This window comes from Bombus vancouverensis, unplaced genomic scaffold, assembly GCF_051014615.1.
Source record: "Bombus vancouverensis nearcticus unplaced genomic scaffold, iyBomVanc1_principal scaffold0040, whole genome shotgun sequence".
NCBI lineage: Eukaryota > Metazoa > Arthropoda > Insecta > Hymenoptera > Apidae > Bombus > Bombus vancouverensis.
The window spans coordinates 377,522-404,203 of NW_027468931.1; the positions used below are offsets into that span (position 1 = coordinate 377,522).

At 37.9% G+C, this 26,682-nt stretch overlaps 2 protein-coding genes across 12 annotated transcripts in view; one reads left to right on the plus strand and one right to left on the minus strand.

The window, feature by feature from the left end:
- Positions 1-3,463: 3,463 nt before the first annotated feature.
- LOC143304570 (uncharacterized) overlaps positions 3,464-26,682 on the minus strand; it is a 60,047-nt gene continuing 36,828 nt past the window's right edge. The window contains exons 1-5 of one of the 9 annotated variants that reach the window (XR_013061236.1): positions 13,119-13,249; positions 12,028-12,166; positions 11,449-11,537; positions 11,124-11,213; positions 3,464-6,637 (exon numbers count right to left, since the gene is read on the minus strand). Coding sequence is in view for 5 of the 9 variants with exons in the window: in XM_076627048.1 (XP_076483163.1) it covers positions 11,497-11,537; positions 12,028-12,166; positions 13,119-13,238 (300 nt within the window). In the remaining 4 variants the exon portion in view is untranslated. Of the gene's footprint in view, positions 6,638-11,123; positions 11,214-11,264; positions 11,346-11,448; positions 11,538-12,027; positions 12,167-12,829; positions 13,395-26,682 lie in introns of those variants that run through there. The other 8 variants (XR_013061234.1, XM_076627048.1, XM_076627046.1 and 5 more) reach the window with 8 other exon arrangements.
- On the plus strand, positions 20,670-26,198 carry LOC143304574 (venom serine protease Bi-VSP-like). Of its 3 annotated transcripts, none has more exons than XM_076627052.1 (9): positions 20,670-21,158; positions 21,230-21,384; positions 21,713-23,229; positions 23,422-23,517; positions 23,594-23,872; positions 23,948-24,216; positions 24,300-24,396; positions 24,559-25,167; positions 25,312-26,198. In XM_076627052.1, the coding sequence occupies exons 2-3, from the start codon at positions 21,253-21,255 to the stop codon at positions 21,866-21,868; spliced, it is 288 nt and encodes a 95-aa protein (XP_076483167.1). In that variant the 5' UTR covers positions 20,670-21,158; positions 21,230-21,252; the 3' UTR covers positions 21,869-23,229; positions 23,422-23,517; positions 23,594-23,872; positions 23,948-24,216; positions 24,300-24,396; positions 24,559-25,167; positions 25,312-26,198. The 3 variants fall into 3 exon arrangements, with proteins under 3 accessions (XP_076483167.1, XP_076483165.1, XP_076483166.1); XM_076627050.1 differs by having other exon boundaries at positions 21,713-23,209; XM_076627051.1 differs by lacking the exon at positions 20,670-21,158 and having other exon boundaries at positions 21,206-21,384; positions 21,713-23,209.

Here is a 26,682-nt window from a genome sequence, read left to right on the forward strand (position 1 = left end):
ATATTCCAAAGACTCGGGAAAGTAGGTCTAAGAATACAACCAGATAAATGTGAATTCTTAAAGCCCGAATTAGAATATCTAGGACATGTAGTGACAGCAGATGGAGTAAAACCTAACCCTAAAAAGATAGAAACAGTAAAGAATTTCAAACTACCAAAAAATCCTACTGATGTAAAATCATTCCTTGGGCTAGCTGGATACTATAGAAAATTTATTAGAAACTTCTCTAAAATTGCCAAACCTCAATCTATTTTTAAAGAAGGACATTTAGTATTAATTCATAACGATCATAAAGAACACAAGATAGATACTGAATGGCCAGGGCCATACACCATTGAAAAAGTGAAAAACCCCTTATTATGAAATAATAGTAAATCACTCGATTAGGAAAATACATGGTAACCGTATTAAACCTTACTTTCCAGGACGATCTTCACCTTCTTCATAGTTAGCTAAGCTAAACGTTATACCCCTTAACGGTAGTTCTATATATCAAGAAAAATTAGCTCATGCATACTTATATAGCGAATCTGTAAACGTAATTATAGGTTTAGACATTAAGGATATATATGCAAAACTCAGCGAAATTAAAAGATTTAGACTAATGTTAACAGAACATTTTAAAAGTGAATGCCCGTATTCCAATGAAATGATTACACGCGCTCGCAAAAGAAATTTAGACAATTTAATCATGCATATTAAATTTATGACACACACTTGTTACCGAAGAGGGTCATTGAATTTTGTTGGATCCATTTCTAGAAGTCTATTTGTAACTCTGGATAACGATAATTTAGAATTAATGAATAAAAATATAGATAAATTTTTTGATGAAAACAATAACTTAAAAACCAATATAACTTACAAAACAAATCTCAAAACTATAGCTTTACCCTTAACTGACAGTCTAGAAGAAATCCTAACAAAAATTGAAAACGCTCCAAAAATCATTAATAATGTATAATAGTATAGAATGCACCTCAATCAAATTTCCAACGAAGTAAACTCTCTTAATTATGAACATAGAATTAGAAGTCTTAAGAAATAGGAACTAAGTGTCTTATAAATTATTAGTTATATTGATCTAGCATTACTAGGAACATATGTATATTTAACAAAATAGGATTATTCGATATTATAAGCAAATGCCTACCTTCCAAATTATGTATTCGCGTATTATGTTGTAAAACCAAAGAAAAAAAAAAGACACAGGTATAAGCAATATCTCTAGACCAATAGAGACACCTAGCGCACCTTTAAACACATATTCCACACCTGAAATACAACCATTAGGAGAATTACCTGAAGACACCAATTCAGTCATCCTCGAAGCAAGGCATGTAAGATTCCAAAAGGGCATACAAAAGGAGGCACTACACCGAAAATAAGAGTCTGGAGGACCAGCCGCACTCTAACACTGGGGGAATGTAACGTCAACAAATATCTCCAACCGACTCAGGAAACCTGAACCGCCTTGCACACGACACCGACTCCCAAAATAAAGGATTATGAATTCGGCACGTAGGCATAAGATAAACGAACATCTAGAAGGGCTGGTTCTTGATCGAGGCTTCAGTCTTTCGGTAACAGTTTAATCGCACACTTGTAATCCTATTATAGAATAGAGGTATCTCGAACTCTGGTTCAAGAACCCAACATTTTTTTATTATTATTTTCCCATTACTTTTACGTGACAAGCAAAGCGTAACGATAAACAAACTCCGGGCAAAACAATGTTGCCGCTACGTGCAATCGTCAACCGAGGTTGAATTTAAAGTTTTCGATACTCCCCCGAGTATAAATAAAAGAACACGATCGTTAAGACAGTTAGTATCGAAAATTCTTATAGCGAATTAATATCGAACGAACGTAAGCATTACCTTGTATACACATATCGAGCAACACTAAGCGAACGACGACTAATTCTGTACTGCAAATAATTTTAAATACATTTGACTACACTAAGTATCAACTCGTCTGGTCATTAATCAACAACGCGTTTAATCGTCCTCCACATACATGTTGTATAAGCTACTATGTGTATATTTATTTATGTTTCCCATAGTACAGACGTATTCCTTATTTTATTGTAGCTGTGTAATTTCAGTAGTCTTGCATAAAGGACATCTGTTTTGTTGCAATTGTATCAGCTATTAATTGTAATACTTGAAGCGTTTGTATCTAATCGTCATGCATCTGTGGTGGCACTCGACCATGGAACTTTCCAACGGCTTCGCGACACAAAGCGCTATACCTTCAAAGCGTAAAGCCGACACGCCTAATGTACCATCGATATCCCTACAGTTCTTTCGCCGAATATTCGGAAGAATGCATACGCGGCAACCGTTGCGGACATCTAATAAACGCGTGCGTAGTGGAGATATCGAGGGGCAACAAAGAAAAGAATCCATTTGGTTTCGAATCAAAGATTCATTCTGTCCCGAGCTGCGGAGTGCGAAAGGTTAAGCGTCATAGCGAAGCAAACGCAATTAGAGATACGTGATTATTGACTCTTGATAGTTAATCGTTAATCGTTAATCGTTAATCGTTAATTGTTGTTCATCGTTAATCGTTAATTGTTTTTGATCGTTCATCGTTAATCGTTAATTGTTGTTGACAGTTAATCGTTAGTCGTTAATTGTTGATCATAAATTGTTGACTGTTGATTGTTAATAATTTAATTAACTTTTTTGTTGAACATAAAGAGTATTTCTTTCTTCACCCACTATCCACCTCACATCGTTATTCTACATACGGAAGGCAAGATTGATATCAAGTTCGAAGGACAGACCGCAGAAGTCTGGTCTCTGCTATTACCACGAGACCTTTCGAGACCGCGCAAGGAAGTGCCGGGCCCCTTGCAACTGGACCCAGTGAAACGAGACCAGCCGTCCGTAAACGCGGCATGTGGCGATGGGTTTAGTATCCCGTCGCATTTTCGTGACGGATAGGGCACCAAGGATCTCTTTCCTCGTGAACACCGGTGTCAATATAAACGTATACCCGTGCAACAAACTACGCGGATCCGCGAACAAAGATTCGTACGAGCTGTTCGCGGCGAATCGAGTGGTCGAAGCAAACCGAAAACGCCTTTCGCGAGTCAAAACGCGTCGTCTCTGACGCCACAATGTTAGTGTCACGACCGGCATACTTCAAATCCGATGGACTGACGATGGAGATAAAGATGCGGCGGCACTCGGCGACAATCGGCGGCAATATCGCTGAAGTGTCTAATGAACCATCAACATCCCAACGGTCCTTCCGCCGAAGGTTCTAGAAGAAAGAGCACGTGGCAACGGTCGCGGACGCCTAGCAAATGCAAATGCATGGTGGGGATGTTGAGGGATGACAAAAGAAAGTAATCGGATTCGATCGAAAGACAAATCATAAGAGCTTCAGTCTTGGAAAGTCACGCCTATAGTTTGGAAGTGGATTGTAAAGTGAATTGTTGTTAGAAAAAAAATAAAGTTTCTTTTTTTTTATTTTTCACCTCAAATTTCTTTTTTTATTTTGTTATTTTACGTGACATTAGCGCATCCGGTATCGGCAACAGCGCGTGAACGACAAATGGCAGCCGCTAGGATTCGTTACAAAATCTTTGTCTCCCGTGCGATTAATTCTGTATTTGGAATAATTTTAAATATATTTGACAATATCAAGTATCAACTCGTCACGTCATTATTTAAATCATCCACCACAAATCCAAAAACAGAATAAGGAAAACAGAGAAAAGAACAAATAGAAAATTAAGTTGCTAACATGTTTTTCTATAATAATATTTTAACATCAATATTGTAATACGCAATGTGAAAATGAAAAAATTGGAAGCAACCGAACTACGGATGAAACTAAATCACTTCGCTGCTTGTAAAGATAACTTTTAGTGTTATAAACATAAGTCAAGTAGCAAAGAGCATAAATTGAATTTACCCAAACTCTTCTTGAAATCTGACAAAATGATTCTTTATTTTGTCAAAAAAATCTTTACGTATTTTCCATTCCCATTCGTCGCTTTTTTCAGTGACGTGTTTATCGCTACGTCGAAACTCCGTCGGGTAGCAGTTAATTTCATTTAAAGTAGAAAACTATTCAGAAACGTGTATACGTTACACAGCAACAAACCAGTCACCCTGTTATTACCTCGTTCTCAACAGTTCAAATTTCAGGGACAACCGACTACTTAGTATCGACCCAGTACGTCATATTTACTCGCCAAAAGTATTGTAAACGAAAATTGTAACCAGACGTGCCGTTAGTAACTACCATTTTTCGCGAAACTTCTTTTTCATTTGGCGGAAATTTAAACAAACCCCGAAACACCGTGGCGTTTTGCAACTGTCTTTAATCCTTTAAGATGAAAAAGATTGACGCAAAATTTTGACGGGATGAAATTTCACGATATATTCAGGTGAAACGATGCGAAATTAGAGCGAAGCTTATAATGGGAATATAGTTTGCTTGTCTGTTGTCATAAAATGAGATATGCAGAATATATTAAAAAATAGAGTATATGTAATACGAAACTTTATATTATTCATGTTATTATAGACAAAATATCACAATATGTTCATATATTTAAATCTCCTCCGAAAAAGATTATTGTATGTAGAACACAGTTTAACTGTATTTTGAATTCTTGTTTATCAGATCACAATTGATAAGTTGATATTAGGATGATTATCCTCATTTGAAACAATTTTGTGACTGTTACTTGTCAATATACTTTATATCTTATGTACATTTTAAATATAGTACGCAAACTCGAAGTTGCAAGGAACATTAATAAAAATTCAATATTTCAATAACGCCTTTCATGATTATAATTAAATATTTTTTCAAAATGTCGCATCAGTGTTACATCTAGCACCCCCTCCCCCACACACAAAAGTTTACTAATTTATAATATATGTACTAGTAGATTGACAAGTTACGATTTACAGGTTATATAGAATTCTATTTTATGATTTTATAATTTTTCGTTAAATAGAATAATCAAATAACTTGCAATTAGTAAAATTTAATTTGTTTTATCGTCAAACTTGTGCAAGGGAACATATTAATGCTGGTAACTTTAGTGACTTGCAAAATTTCAATAGTGCAAGACAGGCCAGATATTCAATTGCAATTGGTTGCTATCCATATTTTCATCGGTCTTACAATAACCTTATGTTATCAATTATGAATTAAAAAATTAATGAAATCACAACTCACCCAAGGCCAATGGGTATGACTTCTTTTCGAAGATCGATTGAAACCTCGAGTTTGTTGTTTGAGATATTCAGTTACCACAAGACAAAAACACCACTCCATTACAGCCGACGTAAACAAAACATGACAGATTATTCCAATTCTCGGACAACAAACATAGGCTTACATACTTACTGTTTTAAAGTCACAGTCTGTCGTTGAACTTTCGCCAAGTAACTTGATACGTACATATACACGTCCCTCGAAATCAGTTTTCGACGAAAATACATACGTGACATGTTATGTTGCAACCGAACGTGAATTTCTCGCGGGAAATAGCCTGATATCGTTTATTTATGCGTCTCTCAAATACGAATTTTACTATACACTTCGTTTAAGGCACGCCATTTTGCAAAACGATTATCGAAAGATTACTGCTTACATCGAGATCAAGAATAGATTCGCAGGAAGCTGGATGCTGCGATTTCTTCCCGCGCTTTACTTTCTTCCGAAGTTGTGTGTTACGCCGGGCGACCCTCTGTCTGGCCCAGGTCACACACCGCGGGCCAGACGGACACCAGATGTCCGCTCTTCCGTACGGCGTACCCTCAATAGCCTTAAGTATCTTCCATAAATCTCAGGAATTTCCTAGTAGAGGTCCTTCAAACCAAACAAACGTCTGTTTCCGAAGAATTTCTAAAGACTCTTGTCTACCACGGCGTGACAAGGGAAAGTTAGTTTTTCTCACGTATGCTGCAACTTTCCTCCCACTAACCACTTTCTCTCGAGGGCGGTTAAGACCCTTCGTTTAACCAATTAACAACGAAGCCAATTCCCTCACTCTCCTAACTAAAATCGTCACCAACAAATCCGATGGTCCCGTGCGCTAGACACACCCATCCTTAGCTTTCCTCTGACACAGCATCGTCACTCAACTTCACTTCTTCTACATCGTTGGAAAAGTCAACTACTAAGTATACGCTAATGCCCAGCGGGGCAGTCTAAGCATAACGCGAGAGTCGGTCTCGGTATTGTCGAGCCTACATTTCCTCTCCTAAATATCTTATAGTGCTACGTCCACTAATACATTGAATCCAATTACAAGAGCCCTGCTCTAACGTACATATCTATCTTATCTTCGTGCGATAAGTGATTATCTCTCTATCTATGCTCATCAGTGTAATCTAAGTGTTGGAAATATATAATTTATAATTCTGTGAATCACAGTGTTATACAAACTCAATCACCCCTATTATCTCACCGGAAATCAGGGGATCGATCAAGTCGTGGTGTCGATTGTTATAATCGTAACGGGAATTTACGACTCCCGTTGACGTCGGAGGAGTCTCTCCTAGCGACTACGTCTCCCCGCGATTGGTCGAATAAACATTGTGATTGGTTGATTTCCTGCTGCCATATTCGGTTTCGCCGAGAATCGTGAACACGTACGCTGGAAGCAATGCGGGGTAATTATTTAATTTATTTCATAATATTATTTAACATATATCGTGAAAAATTCTGAATATTCGGATTCTTCTGTTATCGTTTCATCGTATGTTAGCATTATCAGCTCTCGATATCGAATGGACAAACAGAATTTTTCTCATACAAAGTAAGTCACATTAAGTATATGTATATGTATAGTCGAAGCAATGCAATTAAAAATTTTTCCATTTTAATTGGAATTATTTATCACAGACATTTTACCGAGCATTCATTTTATAAATCTTATACATATATATATATGTCGGAGATGAAAGAACACCGGAGTCAGTAATTGAACAATTGTAGTTATTCAATCCGATTGTAATTGTTCGAGAGTTGTGATAATGAGCTTGGGATCGAGGCGATAGTCAGTCGCCGAACGTAGCCGCGGTCACGGGATGAACGCTTTGTCTAACAAAGGTATGGAGTAATTCTATAGCTCTCCTTAAAAGAAATATTCGTGGCGACACGCGACAGTAAACATTCCAACGGTTTCTGTCCCGTGGCTCGCCACACGCAGACCCTATTCTTCGAGTAAGATGATTGCCAGATGTCGATGCGTCTCCGCAGTACATGTTCGGCTAGCTCGAGGGCCCGTTATAAACCTTAAGGTTTAGTCAACTAAAGTCCTTCAAACAGACAAACGGTCTTTGTCCCAACTACGGGAAGAAAGGGGAGACATATTTTTCAACGGGCGGCGTCTCCCACTAGCAACTTTCCCTCGAGGGCGGCTAGCATCTTTTTCTAACCACCGATATGGAGATTGACCAATTAGCAGCAACGTCAATTTCCCTTACTTTCTGAACGAAGGCTTTTCTCGACGAATCCGATGATCTCGTATCCTTAGACATACCCCATTATAGTTTTCCTCTGTGGCATGATCGGGACGGGAAAGACATTCTTTCTCGCGATCTCACTGATGAAAGGAGTAACTCTTTACGACCAGTGAATATTACGCGTCCGACTTAGATTTTGTGAGTACGTTCATCTATCATCCCGTCGACCGCGGATTCGTTATTGAACCTAGGATCATTGTCATTAGTTTCTCGAGCACCTAACTACCGCGGTTACTTGTCCGGTTCTATAATAATCGTATTTGCACTAGTCAATGTCTTCTCCATTGCATAACGACAACGTGTAACCCAAACGAAGATTCGTTTCACGCCCCTAACCCTAATTCTAATGTAAACCCGACATATAAAACAACGAAAAATCTCACATTCCTATCCAATCCAGCAACGCTAAAATATATATATATCCGGCTAATAAAATATATATAAAGGTAATAATCTAAGCAATTCTACATTCAAATAAAAATCCGTTTAACGAGGACAAATATTTATTGTTCCCAGCTTTAATCCTCTCCCGTGCCAATATCCCTGCACATAGCAGGTTAGCCGAAAAGTGGAAATCGTTTACCAGTTGCATTAAGCGTCAGTTAACGCTACCCATTAAACGAAAAAAAATAATAAAAAATAAAATATTTTGAAATAGTCCTTAGACTATTTCTGGTGGCAGCAACTACCGTATTAATTAGAAATCTAAATCAGTATTACATACACAATAATATCAATTCAGTTTATTTCCCTTCAGATTAAATTCAAACTCATACGAAAAAAAAAATTTTTCAGTAAAATTTAAACTTAAGATTTGATCGATTTAAACAAACAAATTGATACGTAACATTAGAGATTTAAATTTTTGGTGGCAGCGGTGGGATCCGCTTCACGGAGGATTAAAGTTGGTTTAAACGGTTCGATTCGCTCCACAAAGAATTAAAGTTGTTACGATTATCGATAAAATATATACCTAAGAAATAATGTCGACTAAATTAGAATCGTTGGACAAAGACATGATCTTGATGTTGTCGGAAAAACTTAAAGCATGGGATGCGAATTTTTGCGACATGAGTACAACAATGAATAAATTACAAGACGATGTGCGTTCACTGAAAATAAAAAAAGAAATCAAGACACCCGTATCATCGCCGATAATTTCCCAAGCGACAATACCGATAGAAGTTAATCCCCAACCAATTAAGTTAAAAGATGCAATAGAGACAGTACCAGTGTTCGACGAACATCGACCCTCGGTATTTCGATTTTTAAGAGCATGCGAGCGCGCACGAAACATGGTTCCTAGGCATCAAGAATCTCAGTTAGTAAAATTATTAACGAATAAGCTTCGCGGACACGCATTTCTCGCCATAGAAGACACAGAAGTAATAAGTTTAAACGATTTCGGGAATAAATTAAAAGATATGTTCGGTCCGGGAAAAACGGTTAACGAATATAAAGGGGAATTAGCTACAATATTTCAACGACCGGGAGAAGATATTTTGGACTAGATAGAACGCGTCAAAGATCTCAGACTGGCGATAATGAACGGGGAAAGGTACGAGTACGGCACCGTATTTCAAGATAGGATAGATCGAGACACGAGGGAAGCTTTCGTTAAGGGGCTTCCAAACGAGGTGTATTTACGAGTAAAGATAGCAGGATACCAATCCTTGGACGATGCGTACCGCCAAGCCGTGAAAGCAACACGAGAACTAAAACAAGTGAACAATAGAATTCGATACCAACATTCGACACCTTCGAATAATTATAACCGAAACAACCGCCAGAACTGGAGATTTGTACCGCCGTCGCGGAAACATCTAAACAACCTGGGAATAGAAGAAAATGTTAGAAAAGAAGCAAGAGCAATAATTTGGGAAGAAAAATGCATAAATAAATACCTCGATAGAGATCTAAATCAAAAGAGAGATGCTGATCATTTCAACCAATCAACTTTTCAATGCAAACACCATTCCGTTGCTGTGATAAGGGATAATGTCACGTTAAATAATAAGAGGATGCACGGTGCCATAGACAGGATCATGAGTGAGAAATTTCCTGAGTTACCAAACAAGATAAATAATATTAGTGCCAAAGAATTTTCAGACGAAGCAGAAACTAGGAAATTGAACGACGAGACGACAGGCAATGCTTATCCACTGCATAATATCACAGAGATATTGGACCCGCTGGGAAGTGCGAATTGCCTCTCCACGTTCGACTTGGCAAAGATACAAAAGCAAGACTCCACGAATTTCGTGAATGTCTCAACCATAATAGGAAAAGAGATAGCGAGTGTATCTCACTCAAAAACTTCTATAAAACCATCAGAAGGAAACTTTATCAAACTCAAAGCCAAATCATTAAATTGCAAGGAAGATCACACTATAGAAAATAAAAATATAGCTATCCCTAAATCCAAAACAGAATCTATAAGCAAAAAGGTTTGTAATAAAAATTCAAAGAATAATTCCAAATCTACCAAAAATATTCCTAAACGTTCCATACAAATAAATAATAATTTAATTATAATAAGCACTTCCAGTGAAACTATTCATCCTGAAAAGGTAGAGAAAAATAAAGGTGTTGTGAATAAAGTAAATAAAGAAGGAAAAAGGGTAACTAAGGAAAAGGATTCTAAACATTTTCAAGCTGAAGAAACGCAAATTCAACGAGCCCAAAGAAATCAAAAGGGAGAAAATAGGGAATCACCAGTTGAAGATATATATAAAAACTTGAATACGCTAGCCATTGGATTATAATTGGATTAAAAATACTTTATTGGTTACTACATCTAATATTTGACGTAGGTAACATAGTAGGTAGTGCTGATCTTATGATTCCCCCAGGAAAATATAGATGGTATCACACTATACTATATACAAAATATTTTTGGGTTAATATGGCTGCGGCACTTTTAAAAATTTGTATTTTGAATGCTATTAGCAAGCAATTGGATAATTGGATCGATGTCAGTAAACTTGCGTCTTGGCGCAAAATAAAAACTAAAATGAAGGAAAGGAACGAAATTCTCCCCGCACGAATTAGTTTTGGACATCTAGCCAGAGAACCTACTGGTGAAGTAATAATCGAAGAGAACATGGAACCAACATACTCGGAATATCTCGAAGATCTGTTCAATAAAATTTACACCGTACAACGAATGGCAAGAGAAAATTTGATAAAATCCAAACTAAGATCAAAGGAATATTACGATCGACGAATCAACCCTCAAGATTTTAAAATAGGAGATTCGATATATTTACTAAAAGAACCTAGTAAAGGAAAATTCTCCGATCAATATACTGGACCACACAAAGTGCTAGAAATCTTGCAGAACCAAAACGTCAAGATTGAAGTAAAAAAGGGATTCCGCGAGCGGTGCACTTAAACAAGTTAAAACTAGCGCATAATCGAAATAATCAATGAATAAAGTGATTTCAGTGGGCAACGTAGTGCAGTAGTGTATGTTGTAGTGCTGTTCGTCGAATGACACAGATAGCGAAAACATAAAAGAAAAAAAAAGGAAAATTATTATATGTGCTTCAATTATTGTTTAAATATAAAACGTGTTAACTCAATGAATAATTAACTAGTGAAAGTGAAAGTTACCTTGTGAACAAGTGATCAACATACAAGAAAGTGTACGTGCAAGTATAGGTTATGGATCGTTGTTCGTGGTACATAATGTACGACAGCTACCTAAAATAAGTGAATAAATTAGTTTCAATCGTCTCAGTGCAAAATACAAGGTTACTAAATGTTATAACTATATTGTGGATAAATCAAAAGGAGGTGTGACACTGTTCGTCGAATAATACAGATAGTGAACACCTAAAAAGAAAAAAAAGAAAATTATCATGTGTACTCCAATCATTGTTTGAATATAAAACGTGTTGATTCAATAAATAATTAAAAGAGTGAAAGTGAAAGTTACCTTGTGAACAAGTAATCATCATACGAGAAGGTTTACGTGCAAAATAGGTTATGGCTCCCTGTTTGCGGAACACCATGTACAACAGCCAGCTGAAAAATAAATGAACAAATTAACTTCAATTGCCTTAATGCAAAATACAACAGTACTAAATGTTATAACAATACTGTGGAAGCATGGCACTGTTCGTTGAATAACACAGATAGCGGAAACTTGAAAAGAAAAGGTTTATTACGAGTGCTCCAATTAATGTTTGAACGTAAAACGTGTTAGTTCAACGAATAACTAAAACAGTGAAAGTGCAACCTACCTCGTGAACAATTAATCACTATACAAGGAAGTGTACATGCATGAATTTCGCAGGTTAATAAGAAGAAATAAAATAGCTGATAAAGTATAGAAAGCGGTTAGAAAATAATCAAGATAGATTAATTGAGAGTTAGTAATAAATATAACCGGAGTAAAAGGATATTTTGTTATGCATTAATCTACGTAGTATTGTTATGTTATTTTGTAATGCCCAATAGCGGTCGCGCACACAATGCATTATACACATATTGAATTAAATAAATTAAACACCACCTTTATGACCACAGATATAAGACGATTGAAGGCAGCCGTAGTAGAAGGCAGCCGTAGTAAGTATCCAAGGCATATCAAAGAATCGGATGATGTTGTGGGAACGATCCAGGTAAGTGGCGCAGCATCGAAAGAGCAGAATCTGAAGAATTACAGACAATGTTAATCTAACAAATAAATTTTAATCATTAATAAGGGAACTAATTCATATCATGCATAAAATAATAACAAATAGCAAGTACAAGCAATAATAAATTAATAGGGAAAATAAGAAAGGTTAATAAACACAGAAATGGGTTAGAAATTACAATGTCAATCTAACAAATAAAATTTAATCACTAATAAGGAAACTAATTCATATCATACACAAAATAATAACAAATAGCAAGTACATGCAATAATAAATTAATAGGGAAAATAAGAAAAGTCAATAAACACAGAAATAGGTTAGAAATTAATCAAGATAGACTAACTAAATATTAACAACAAGACATGACTGAACTCGGTGCAAAGGAATAAAGTTATGCTACACGAAAATAACTGGTAACACAATACACAAAACATTAACTAAATTAAACAAGACTTACATAAATGCAAGTCACGTATAATCAAAACAATGACTATTGAAATTCGGTAACAATACAATCCATGCTATCACATTAAAGTAGCACACGGTATTGACACAGACAATATCATGAAATACAAAACAATATTACAAAAACACTACTAAATAAAATTATAATGATTAACAATTAATTAGCTATTTCAACAACACGTTACTGTTGACATTAAACCAACGCCATACCAAAGAGACACGCGAGCGGCCATGTTGAAAAATTCGTCGCCCATACAAATAATAGCCAATGCAATGTAATACAGCATCATAATAGCAATGTTAGGTACTAATAAAAAAAAACAAACAAAAAAAAAGAGAGAGATAAGGAAAATATATATATAATAAATAACAACTAACATAATCATAACATATTATATATATATTATATTATATACAGGGATACAGTCTTCGTACAAAGGAACAGGTCCGAACGAAACTTATAAAAAAATAAAAATAAAAATAAATAATATATATATACATTAACTATTTTTGTATGTGTGTGCAGAACGGATGGCGAATTCATCAACCATTCTCTGAACGACGGATGGAAGTACATGTAGGTGTTGTCCAGACGTTTCACGAGGAATCCAGAGAGCATTTTGAATCTCTGCAGAAAATCCTCCCATGCATGATCGTTACAATAATCTGACTCATCTCGAAAGAAATTTTTTTAGTCCAAGGAATAGCAATCCGCACCGTAGAACTGTAAGGCACCTGTACGCCACCCACGAAACCAAATACTTTTGCTATCCACCTGTAAACAAACAACATTTATAACTATACATATAATTCTCACTTATATCTACCAATATATATATACACGCATGTTGTAAAGTAGGCGATATTTATAACACTCACTTCCATTGGTAATGCAAGTGATTCATAAAAATAAGCCGTCATATTTACCATTACACGCACATATATGTCGGAGATGAAAGAACACCGGAGCCTTTGGAATTTTGGATAATCCCGCAACATTGTAACCTAGAGTCTACTATAGCTGTAATTGAACAATTGTAGTTATTCAACCCGATTGTAATTGTTCGAGAGTCGTGATAATGAGCTTGGGCTCGAGGCGACAGTCAGTCGCCGAACGTAGCCGCGGTCACGGGATGAACGCTTTGTCTAACAAAGGTATGGAGTAATTCTATAGCTCTCCTTAAAAGAAATATTCGTGGCGACACGCGACAGTAAACATTCCAACGGTTTCTGTCCTGTGGCTCGCCACACGCAGACCCTATTCTTCGAGTAAGATGATTGCCAGATGTCGATGCGTCTCCGCAGTACATGTTCGGCTAGCTCGAGGGCCCGTTATAAATCTTAAGGTTTAGTTAACTAAAGTCCTTCAAACAGACAAACAGTCTTTGTGCCAACTACGGGAAGATAGGGGAGACATATTTTTCAACGAGCGGCGTCTCCCACTAGCAACTTTCCCTCGAGGGCGGCTAGCATCTTTTTCTAACCACCGATATGGAGATTGACCAATTAGCAGCAACGTCAATTTCCTTTACTTCCTAAACGAAGGCTTTCCTCGACGAATCCGATGATCTCGTGTTTTTAGACACACCCCAGTATAGTTTTCCTCTGTGGAATCATCGGGACGGGACGCGCATTCTTTGACGCGCTCCCGTCGACTAAAGAGTAACGTCTTTACGCTCAGCAATTATTTTTACGAGTCAGACTTAGATTCAGCGAGAACGCCTATCTGTCATCCCGTTGACCGCGGATTCGTTATTGAACCTGAGATCACTGTTACTAGTGTCGCGGACGTCTCACCGCCGTGATAGATTGTCAAACCTGTGTTATTCATACCTGTGTCAATAAATCGTATCTTCGCTACACCGCAATGATGGCTACCTTCAATGAAGACTCCTCAAACACCGACAACCCTATCCCCACTGCTTCTCCGACATCAGAAGTGGGATCCGCACGGATTCAAGAGATGCAAGGGCGGATCAACGCCATGGAAGAGTTAATTCGGACACTGACGCAAAGGCCGAGTACGGAGACGACGAGTGTAGCGCTACCACGTTTCAACCCCGGGAACGCGGGCACCAGCCCAGCTTCGTGGTGCGCGGCTGTTAGTGCGGTTATGGACAAAGTGTCCCTACGAGACTACGAGTTATATATTGCTATAAGTCGTGCTTTAGAGGGTACCGCGGCAGAGTGGCTTACGCATGTCCCGGTCAACGGTCTTACTTGGACAAAGTTTAGGGAACTTTTTCTTGCTCGCTACGGAGGCACGGAGACGGCAACCTCGGTGCTAATTAGGGTGCTCGACGAATCACCACTGGAGGACGAAACCGCGGGGACTTTCGGAAATCGCCTCCACTCCCTTCTGTCGGCGAAATGGGGAAATCTATCCAATGTCGAGCTGATCAACGCCGTTATCCTTCTGCGACTGATCTGGTATGACCAGCGTTTCGAAAGAATAGCACTCGGGGACGATATTCGGACCCTAGAGCAATTCCAGAGGGAAATGAGAATCTTCTCTCACGCGAAGAAGAGGCCGGTACCTTCGCCAAATAATCCATCGGCGGAACCTGAAGCAAAACGACGCCACTTGTCGGCCCGCCTCCCGAGATGCCTTCACTGTGGCAAACCAGGACATAAACTCGCGGATTGTAGGACGAGGAAGCGTGACCAACAGCAGAGGAGTACACAACGCCAGGGAGGAAGGCGACCGGACGCATCGCCTCAGGTGGTTTGCTTTAAGTGTCAGGCGGAGGGCCATATCGCACCTGACTGTCCGCTACGACGGGACAAAAAGGCCAGCACCAAGAATGAACGTGTAGTCAACTGCTGCGCGGTGGAGTCCCCAGCTGGTACGCTAAGTCATCTGGTTGAGTCGTTCCCATTTTACTTCGATTCCGGAGCCGAGTGCTCATTAATTAGAGAGTCGGCTGCCTCGAAATTCTCCGGTAAGAGGACGACTGAGCTAGTAGTAATGCGAGGAATAGGAAACACCCGTGTTAAGAGTACGTCCCAGATCTTGTCCACGGTATGCATAAACGGTCTTACATTGGAGATAACCTTCCATGTTCTTGCCGATACTTATCTGAATTACGATATCATGGTTGGTCGCGAGATTTTAAGCCAGGGTTTCGACGTATACATTACACGAAATAGCGTCGATATTTGTAGAACAAAGGTGGTCAACACCTGTAGTAAAACCCCCGAAGACGAGATCGATATTAACGCGGCCGATACTGACGTGATCGGTAACGATAAAAGTCGGTTAATTTCTACTCTCAAAAAATTTAAGGATTCGTTTATTACGGGCTTCCCACGTGCCCGCGTAAGCACGGGCCAGTTAGAAATACGGTTAATCGATCCTAATGTCACCGTGCAAAGAAGTCCTTACAGACTTAGCGAAGAAGAGCGGAGGATAGTGCGTGAGAGAATAGACGAGTTAATCAAAGCAAAGATTGTAAGGCCTAGTAACTCACCGTTCGCGAGCCCTATACTACTCGTGAAGAAAAAGGACGGTTCGGATAGACTGTGTGTAGACTTTCGAGCATTGAATAAAAATACGGTCGCGGACCGGTATCCCCTACCCCTTATCGCGGATCAAATCGCGAGATTGCAGAAGGCGAGATACTTCATTAGCCTAGACATGGCCAGCGGGTTCCATCAAATCCCTATTCATCCCAATTCGACGGAATATACGGCGTTCGTTACACCCGACGGGCAATACGAGTACGTAACTATGCCTTTCGGATTGAAATATGCACCATCCGTTTTTCAGAGGGCCATTCTCAACGCCTTAGGCGACCTCGCGTATTCGTTCGTTGTTGTTTACTTGGACGACGTCCTAATTATTGCCGACTCAGTAGATCAAGCCCTAGAAAGGTTGAACACCGTATTAGATACCCTCGTGAAAGCCGGATTCTCCTTTAACTTTGCAAAATGTTCCTTTTCAAAGACATCGGTACTCTATTTGGGATATGTAATTCGTAACGGAGAAGTCCGTCCAAACCCGGGTAAAATACAAGCCTTGAGTTCTTTACCTGCACCGTCGACCGTCACACAACTCAGACAATTCATAGGTTTGGCCTCTTACTTCCGAAACTTCATTCCCAAATTCTCACAAGTAATGAAACCCCTGTACGCACTCACCTCGAGTAACAAGGATATACCTTGGACGGACCGGCACGAACAGATAAGACAAAAGGTAATTTCCGTCCTGACTGACGCGCCGGTGCTAATGATATTTGACCCCAATTACCCAATAGAACTACATACGGATGCTAGCTCGGAAGGATATGGGGCCATTTTAATGCACAGGGTTGAAGGTAAAAATCGAGTAGTGGAATATTACAGCAAAAGAACTAGCCCTGCGGAATCTAGGTATCATTCCTACGAATTGGAAACGTTAGCAGTTGTAAACGCCGTCAAGCACTTCCGTCATTACTTACACGGACGAGAATTTCTCGTTGTCACCGATTGCAACTCCCTGAAAGCATCCCGTAATAAGGTACACTTGAACGACAGGGTTTACAGGTGGTGGGCTTACCTGCAAACTTTTACCTTTGACATTATGTACCGGGAGGGTAAACGAATGACCCACGTAGATTTCTTTTCGCGAAATCCCGTAGACTTAGATCGCGGTACGTTCAGCAAAATTGCAGAGAAAGAAATTAACCTAACCGAAATCTCCGACGATTGGCTACTAGCGGAACAACGTCGCGACCCACAAATTTCGGAGATCGTCAATAAATTACAGAACGAAGAGCTCGCGGAAGACGTCGCGAATACGTATGAGTTACGGTCCGGCACTCTTCATCGTAGAATACAGAGAAAAGGTAGGACTCTCTGCCTGCCCATCGTGCCGAGGGGGTTTAGGTGGTCTGTTATTAACCATGTGCACCAGTCCATTATGCACTTAGGTTGGGATAAAACGCTTGAGAAACTGTACGAGTATTATTGGTTCGAAGGAATGGCGAAGTATGTTCGCAAATTCGTAGAGAACTGTCATGCTTGTCGAGTTTCAAAGGCAAGTTCGGGTCGAGTACAAGCCGAATTACACCCCATACCTAAGACCAGCATACCTTGGCACACGGTTCATATGGACATAACGGGCAAACTAAGCGGTAAGAACGATTCGAAGGAATACGTCATTGTGTTGGTCGACGCCTTCACCAAGTTCGTATACTTGCATCATACCCGTAAGATAGATTCCATTAACACCATTAAAGCGCTTAAGTCCGCTATATTTTTGTTCGGCAGTCCCTGCCGGATAATAGCGGATCAGGGAAGATGTTTTACGGGCAAAGAATTTCGAGACTTTTGTCAAGATAAATACATTAAACTCCATTTAATTGCGACCGGAGCTAGTAGGGTCAACGGACAGGCAGAGCGTGTTATGAGTACGCTAAAAAACATGTTCACAACAATAGAAACCACTGGGCGGTCCTGGCAGGACGCGATCGGGGAAATACAACTGGCCTTAAATTGTACCACCAACCGCGTGACTAAGTCAAGCCCGTTGGAACTACTAATCGGTAGAACAGCGAGACCCTACGGCTTATCCCTACCCGACAATATCGAAGAAAGAGAAGTAAATATCTCCCATGTAAGACAGCAGGCGATAAAGAATACAGAAGCAAGCGCCAAATACGATAAAGATAAGTTCGATGAAAACAAAGCTAAAATAACTAGGTTCAACCTTGACGATTTCGTGTTACGCAAAAACGAGGAAAGGAACCAGACGAAGTTAGATCCGAAATTCAGGGGTCCGTTCGAGATAGCAGAGATTTTGGAAGGAGATAGGTATACCTTAAAAACTCTAGACGGAAAACGATCATATAAGGACAGACATGACAGACTGAGAAAGATGCCGGAAGGCTGCGTCCCTGCTGAGTTGGACGTCTGCGGTGATGACGACGACGGTGATAATATCGATGCAAGTACACCGACCTCAGAGGATCACTAACACTGCGTTGTAGTTGTAGTATATATCCACAGTGACGTTTTGCACATACGCAATATATCCACTGTGATGTCTCGTATATCTGTAATATATCCACAGTGACGTTTTGCACAAACGCAATATATCCACTGTGATGTCTCATGTATCTGTAATATATCCACAGTGACGTTTTGCACATACGCAATATATCCACTGTGATGTCTCATGTATCTGTAATATATCCACAGTGACGTTTTGCACATACGCAATATATCCACTGTGATGTCTCATATATCTGTAATATATCCACAGTGACGTTTTGCACATACGCAATATATCCACTGTGATGTCTCATACATCTGTAATATATCCACAGTGACGGTTTGCACATACGCAATATATCCACTGTGATGCCTCATACATCTGTAACATACCCACAGTGATACACCCAACGCAGTAACATGATCCAACAAACTGAGACTCTTCGGTGTACGAAATCGAAATGATCTGCCGTGTCATTACGGTCTGACTGGTAACTCACAGAACGCAACTAGCTCTTTAAACACAAATTATAGCGCTACTAATTCGAGCCCTCTTTCATTTCCTTGCATGTCAAACCTCCGAACAAAACCTCGTTGTTGAAATGGACCATTGACTTTCTTGGACACTTAGTTAAATTGTAAATAATGTCAGTTGCATCGAAGCTAATGTAAGAAAACACGATATTTTAGCCACACACGAGGACGTGTGATAGTCAGGATGGCCGTGTCGGAGATGAAAGGACACCGGAACCTTCGGATAGCCCCGCAACATTGCAATCTAAACTCTACTATAACTGTAACTAAACTATTGTAGTTATTCAATCCGATTGTAATTGTTCGAGATTAGTGACGGTGAGCTTTGGCTCGAGGCGACAGTCTGTCGCCCAACGTAGCCGCGGTCAAGGGATGAACGCTTTGCCCAACAAACATATGGAATAATTCTATAGCTCTCCTTAAAAGAAATATTCGTGGCGACACGTGACAGTAAACATTCCAACGGTTTCTGTCCCGTGGCTCGCCACACGCAGACCCTATTCTTCGAGTAAGATGATTGCCAGATGTCGATGCGTCTCCGCAGTACATGTTCGGCTAGCTCGAGGGCCCGTTATAAATCTTAAGGTTTAGTTAACTAAAGTCCTTCAAACAGACAAACAGTCTTTGTGCCAACTACGGGAAGATAGGGGAGACATATTTTTCAACGAACGGCGTCTCCCACTAGCAACTTTCCCTCGAGGGCGGCTAGCATCTTTTTCTAACCACCGATATGGAGATTGACCAATTAGCAGCAACGTCAATTTCCCTTACTTCCTAAACGAAGGCTTTCCTCGACGAATCCGATGATCTTGTGTCCTTAGACACACCCCAGTATAGTTTTCCTCAGTGGAATCATCGGGACGGGACGCGCATTCTTTGACGCGCTCCCGTCGACTAAAGAGTAACGTCTTTACGCTCAGCAATTATCGTTTACGAGTCAGACTTAGATTCAGCGAGAACGCCTATCTGTCATCCCGTTGACCGCGGATTCGTTATTGAACCTGAGATCACTGTCACTAGTGTCGCGGACGTCTCACCGCCGTGATAGATTGTCAAACCTGTGTTATTCGTACCTGTGTCAATAAATCGTATCTTCGCTACACCGCAACGATGGCTACCTTCAATGAAGACTCTTCAAACACCGACAACCCTATCCCCACTGCTTCTCCGACATATATATATATATATATCCTCATTAGCGATTCATTAATGTGCTTACGTGATCGAGATTTCAGAGACATTCCATCGAACCGACTCTCCAAATGGCAGCATATCCAACAGCTTAAACAACATTTTTGGAACCGCTGGCATAAGGAGTATTTGAACGAGCTAACCAACCGCAATAAATGGAGCAAGGGTGGACACAGCATCCAAAAGGGCACAATCGTCATCCTCAGAGAGGACAACGTTCCCTCCATGCATTGGCCTCTGGGCCGAGTTATCAAGGTTCATCCAGGCGCCGATGGTGTCATCCGGACAGCTACAGTTCAGACGGCAAAGAGCATTTTGGATCGGGGCGTCAAAAGGTTTGTCCCACTGCCAATTCAACCCGATCTCGAGAAACCCGAACAACTAGCCACCGAGACGAAATAAGATGGGAACTTCAACCACACCTCCCTAGTTTGATCGGTACCCTCTCAACGGGGTTAGGTTTGTTTTGACCGCAGCACATTGTGCACATATGGATGGAATAGAAAACATACACAATCATAATATTGCCATTCTTAGATTGGTGGAGGAGGTGCCATTTTCGAGTAACTCCTCAAATATATATATATATATATATATATATATATATGCTATTGAGTATTACTGAAGTATCATATCCTGAAATTTCTTACTGTACACATATATTGTGTCATAAAGCGTGTACAATTCTTTCTCATACTTTTGGTCATTCGTTTCCTGCATTTTCATTTATTTTTTTATTTTTCAGGGTACGTATATCCCATTTGTACAAAAGAGCCCCTACGAAAGAGCAACTTCGTCGGCTATAACCCCCTTGTTGCTGGATGGGGAGCATTAAGATATAGTAAGTGATATCAATTTTATAATAAAATTAAACAGTTCCAGTCTTAAATATCTTTCTTATTTTCTTCGTAGGACGACCACGACGTAATGCATTAATGGAAGTACAAATGCCAGCGATTAAGAACGCCGAATGCAAAATAGCTTATTCCAAATTTCCTAATGCACCTGATATCACTGATGGTATAATATGCGCCGAACATGCTCAGGGTGGAGAGGATTCTTGTACGGTAATTAAGTTACAGAGTTACTACAAACTATACGGTATCTGAAGACACGTCAATTCGAATTAACATCAAATCGACGTCTTAAACATTAGAAATAATAGATAAACACAATTTAATAGTTTTGCCCACTTCTCACACCTCATTATGGTATTTAATCTAATTTCCTTCTAATCTTAGTTTTGCTCAAAATACATATAACATGTACATTATAAATTGGAGTATTTCTATACACAAATCAATAGAAGATTATTACTGTATATAAGTATAATTTCAATACAATTCGATCGATATATTTCAGTATCTTTGATTAAAAATTTAACGATCCTTTCAGGCTGACCGCGGCGGACCACTGCTGATACAACATGAATTAACCTCGTATTTAATAGGTATTGTGTCTTACGCTTATAAGTGCGGCACAGCTGGCTATCCCAGCGTTTACACTAGGGTCACATCGTACCTTGACTTCATTCTCCAAGCGATGCAATAATATGATATTACTGTTCCATAAATATCATTGTGTAAAAAACGTAAAGTTGGATTTTCTTATTGTGGAGATAAGAAACAGCTCAAATTTACATTGTTTTGTACGTTACAAATTATAGGCTTAAAATGTACGAAATGTAACTTTGAAACGACACTAATTTTTTACGCACGATAAACCTCCACGACTTAGGTATGTAAAGATGATAAACGTATATTAATTCTATTATTTTGGTAATAATAAACCAACTTTCTGAGAAGTTCTGTAAATTTCGTTTCTGTTGTATCAAGAGAATAATGGAATATTCCACTTAGATCGTATACTTCTTGCATGTACATACAAAATTTTCCGGCTAATCTAAAACACTTCATAAGATAGAGAGCTTCTGGAGATTCGGACACAGAGAGTGCATAAAATACAAGATAAGTCTCGTGTCTTTCAAAATTATTTTTTATTCGCTAAAAACGTCCTGTGTACTAATGCAATCACATGCAACCTCGAAATTTCGCTTATTTTTTATCACTTTCCAATTCAATACACTGTTTCTGCATTTTTGACTATATGTAAGAGAAATTTCCATTCAGCCAAAGGTGTACTTACAGATTATAGATTCCTATACGACTCTCGGTAAAAATTTATCCGCACTCCAGATAGTTAAAACTTCTGTCGACCGTACTGATCCATCTGCACTCTTCGTATGACGTCAATATCTGTTCAGTGCTGCTGCGTAGGTTTCATTGTGTTACGTCAATTCGTTTGTGACCGTTGCGCGAGTAATGGCGCTTTGCAATGGCGATTTGCAGGAAAACAGTGCAGGATGCTGTGATTCGTTTCTTGTGGTCGGAGGTTATGTTTGATGCCTATATTTATCAAAGATTTAATGCACATTATGGAGAAAGTGTTTTGTCACGAAGTGTGTTTGAATGGGCACAAAAGTTCAAAGAAGATCGCACAAGTGTTATGAAAAAACAGCTGGACGCCCGTCCACATCCACGATGACAACATCGAACGTGCTCATGAACTTATGCTCTATGGAATAGACGAGTGACACTGGATAATGTGGCAAATCATTTGCAAATCAGCCACGGCTCTGCTTATGCAATAGTGCACGACAGATTTGGGTTTTAAAAAGTTTGTGCGAGATGGATGCCGAGAAAGCTGATGAAAAGGTGAAGACGACGATGCATTCGTGGTTCGCAGCTCAGCCCAAAACATTTTTTAACGAGAAAATACGAAGGTCCTTCAGCAAATGGACAAAGTGTATACAGAAATTGAGTGATTATGTCAAAAAATGATGTATGTCTTTTTTGACAATTGCTTAAAATAAATTCTACACCGACAGAGCGGGTAACTTTTTACTCACCCTCGTAAGACACTTAAATTTCCAATCTATTATGATGAATAAAAGAGCTTATACTATTAAATCTAATTGTATTTTGTTGCATGAGAGTACACGTGTATGTGATGTACATTACCTTTATATCCCCTTGAACGCTTCAATATTGCGCATATATACTATATTTTGTACAGCTTCTATAAAATTTTGTATGTTTGTTTAGGCTGTTAATCTAGTTAATGGAGTACAAAGAAGTGGCACAATGATGTGGGCTGATGACATTTATAATTATCAAGGAATCACCCCTACATTCGCTCAGGTATATATCGTTGACTATAATGTATTTAACATATATGATTGTTAGAATATTAATAATTAATTTTTAATTCTATCAGAATTTTAATGAAACTGTCCCTTGGGAAGGAAGAACTGATACCTTGATATCACGGTTTGTACATCCTATATATACGACAAATTTTAGAACATTATATAACGAAGAACCAGATCGCCGTGGCCATGTGATGTGAATAAAAGGACTTGAATTTGATGATATTTTTATAATGTTAGATAACATAACTAAGTATCTTCACAGTAAGATAGGATGACATGGTTTACATGATCTTAATGTTGTTCACTTGAGTGATGATATTATAAGGAAAAGTGTAATATCACAGGTAGGATGATTCATAATTTAGAACTACTAACTCATGTATGTATTAAAAATTAAAGAAATATATTAAATTTTATAGGATATTTATGTTTAGTAACCAGTAATTCAGAGATTGGTATTCATGGTTACTATAACGAGGCTGTAGAAACGCACCCTTTCTTCTTTGCAAATGGTCCTGTATTTATGTCTAAGCCGAAACTGGAACCTCTGAATAATTTAGATTTATTCTTGTTATTTTCTAAAATACTTATCTACAGTATACCATAAGGAATGATACCGTATCGCAGCTAATCAAGTGCCTTAAGAAACATCAACAGGATATCACAGTAATCCCTTATCGACTGATATGTAAGTAAAAGTTATGTGTCATTGTTATACACAGTTATGTGTTAGTGTTATACACAGTTATTTATCATTTTCTATTAATTCAGTTGTAGCCACTACAATATCTATGACACTGGTAGTAATTATGAGAACAATAATGATGTTCTATAAGAGGAAATGATGATTAGGAACAAAAACTTACAGGTAAGTCAAAGTATATGTTATTTGCCATTTGAAAAGAAAGTTACTAACTTAGAATTTTTTGATAAATAATAATTGTGCAAAATATATTGGATTTCAAATTTGTCAAAAATTGAAATTTAAGAAGCATTGTAATAATATAACATTAATATTTTGATTTTTCAGGAGATGTCATGCGGTGGATGGATAATATGTAAAAAATATTAAGCAGTATATGAATTTTCATATTGCGTAGAGATAACAAAATGAATTTTAAAAAATGTCGACATGGTAATAAGAAATAGCATCATGACAAAGAATATATAAAGACAGTTTCATTTTTTATAAATAAAAATTTGTTGTTCCAGATTTTGAAATATAGTGAAACGTTTAATTAGTATCTTAATATCTTTAAATAATTATTATTTTAGAATCAATTGTAATTGTATCATACGTACTTTTGAATTCGTGCAAGAACATATGTAATTTTGAAGTAGTTATTATTAGGAAATTGTTAGACGCGAACAGTATGCGAAAAGTTAGTATGCAGTGTAATAATTATCAATCAAAACACAAGAATTAAATTCTTGAGGAAAAAATTTCCGGAATTTCTTATTTACACGATTATAAAGAAATCCATAATAAAAAGGAGTTGCTTTCTAATACTTCTCTTCCTTGTAATGCCTATGTTAATGATAACGAGGTTCGACTTTTTGTTTTTAAAGGGATACTGGAAAATTTGAAAGTACAGTACCATTGGGAAGAAAATCACGATATTGAAAACGATATTTGCAAGTAAATTTCCAAAAAATCTGTTTTCAAATTTTCGCTTTCTATTTCACATTAAAAGAAAGGGCTGCCTTCTTTCTCTGCAAGACAAAACAAACATTCTGAATCTCGTATCAATGAATGATGTCAATAAGTTATTTTTCTTTTCAGATTGAACAATATTCCAGATTTATTCATAATTTCATACTACGCGAAGAATAGACTTTCATAGGTATACAAAGGAAATATTAAGTATAGGAAAACTCTTTTTCGTTGTAGGTGACATATGCTTCACGGTTGAACACATGTATTTTTGAACACATATAAATGAAAAAGTACTCTTATGGAGAAAAAGAATTGATACCTTCGATTGACATTAGATAATGTATATAAACTTATGAACAATCACTATCGGTTTGTATTTTAGGTGCACACGCAGATTTGTTGGAGTTCTTATAAAATGTACATCCTGTACGAACGTTTTATTCTTCCAAATTTTACGATACTATGTCTCATATAATAACTATATGGATTAAACGTAATATAAATGATCCGAAAATAGACTCGAACGACATTAATTGTCTTTCTATTTATACCAATATCGAAAATACAAGTAAAGCCGGAGCAATAGTATGCAAGAATGGACTATTCATTATTTTAAACCAAATCATAGCATATTCAGAATGCACAGTATTATCATGAAATGTAAATGAATCAGTTGTAAACGAACGATTTTACTGTAAAATCGTTGCCTCCTTTTTTTCATCTGAAATATAGCAGCAATGAGTACATTCTTTTAATATATAATAAAACGAGATATCTTTATAAAGTTACATATGTCATCACTGGTAACTGTTATCTCGTATGACACCAAATATACCGTTAGTATGGAATGATATTTTTATGAAGATATACTTTAATGATAGATTTTATGAATGAAACGTTATATAAGAAAAATTATCTCTTGTCATTCTATGAAGTGTAGTAGCTAACGAAGATTAATTTTACGAAGTATTGGAGCAAAAGAGAATTAAAAAATTAAAAAGATCTAAATAAGATTGTTCGTGTGGCTTAATTATCTCAATTCTGGTACACCACTTGTTACATTCTAACTAATTAGCGCTAAACAATAACTTGCAAATATTAAAGATATTAACACCTTAATATTAACACCTAAAGGTTTTCAGGAAATTTTATAATATTTGATTATTGTATATCTAGTCATTGATTGATAAAATTTCTTGTATAAGCATAGATCGAGGTTGACGTCATACGCAGATTGCATATCATTGACAGGTATCGTTTTAATTTATTTTATGGCTAGAATCATTTGAATATTATACGAATAATTATTTCCATTCGAACGATTAATAGATCACGTACCTATAAAAGATATATTATGAAAAAGACGTGACGAAACAAAAAAATATTGGAAATTCCGTTGTCTGTTGATTTTTATTTCCATGTAATTACATATGAAATGGGTAATTCATTAACATCTCCTCGAATCGAATATAATTCGTTACACTTCACAACGATTCA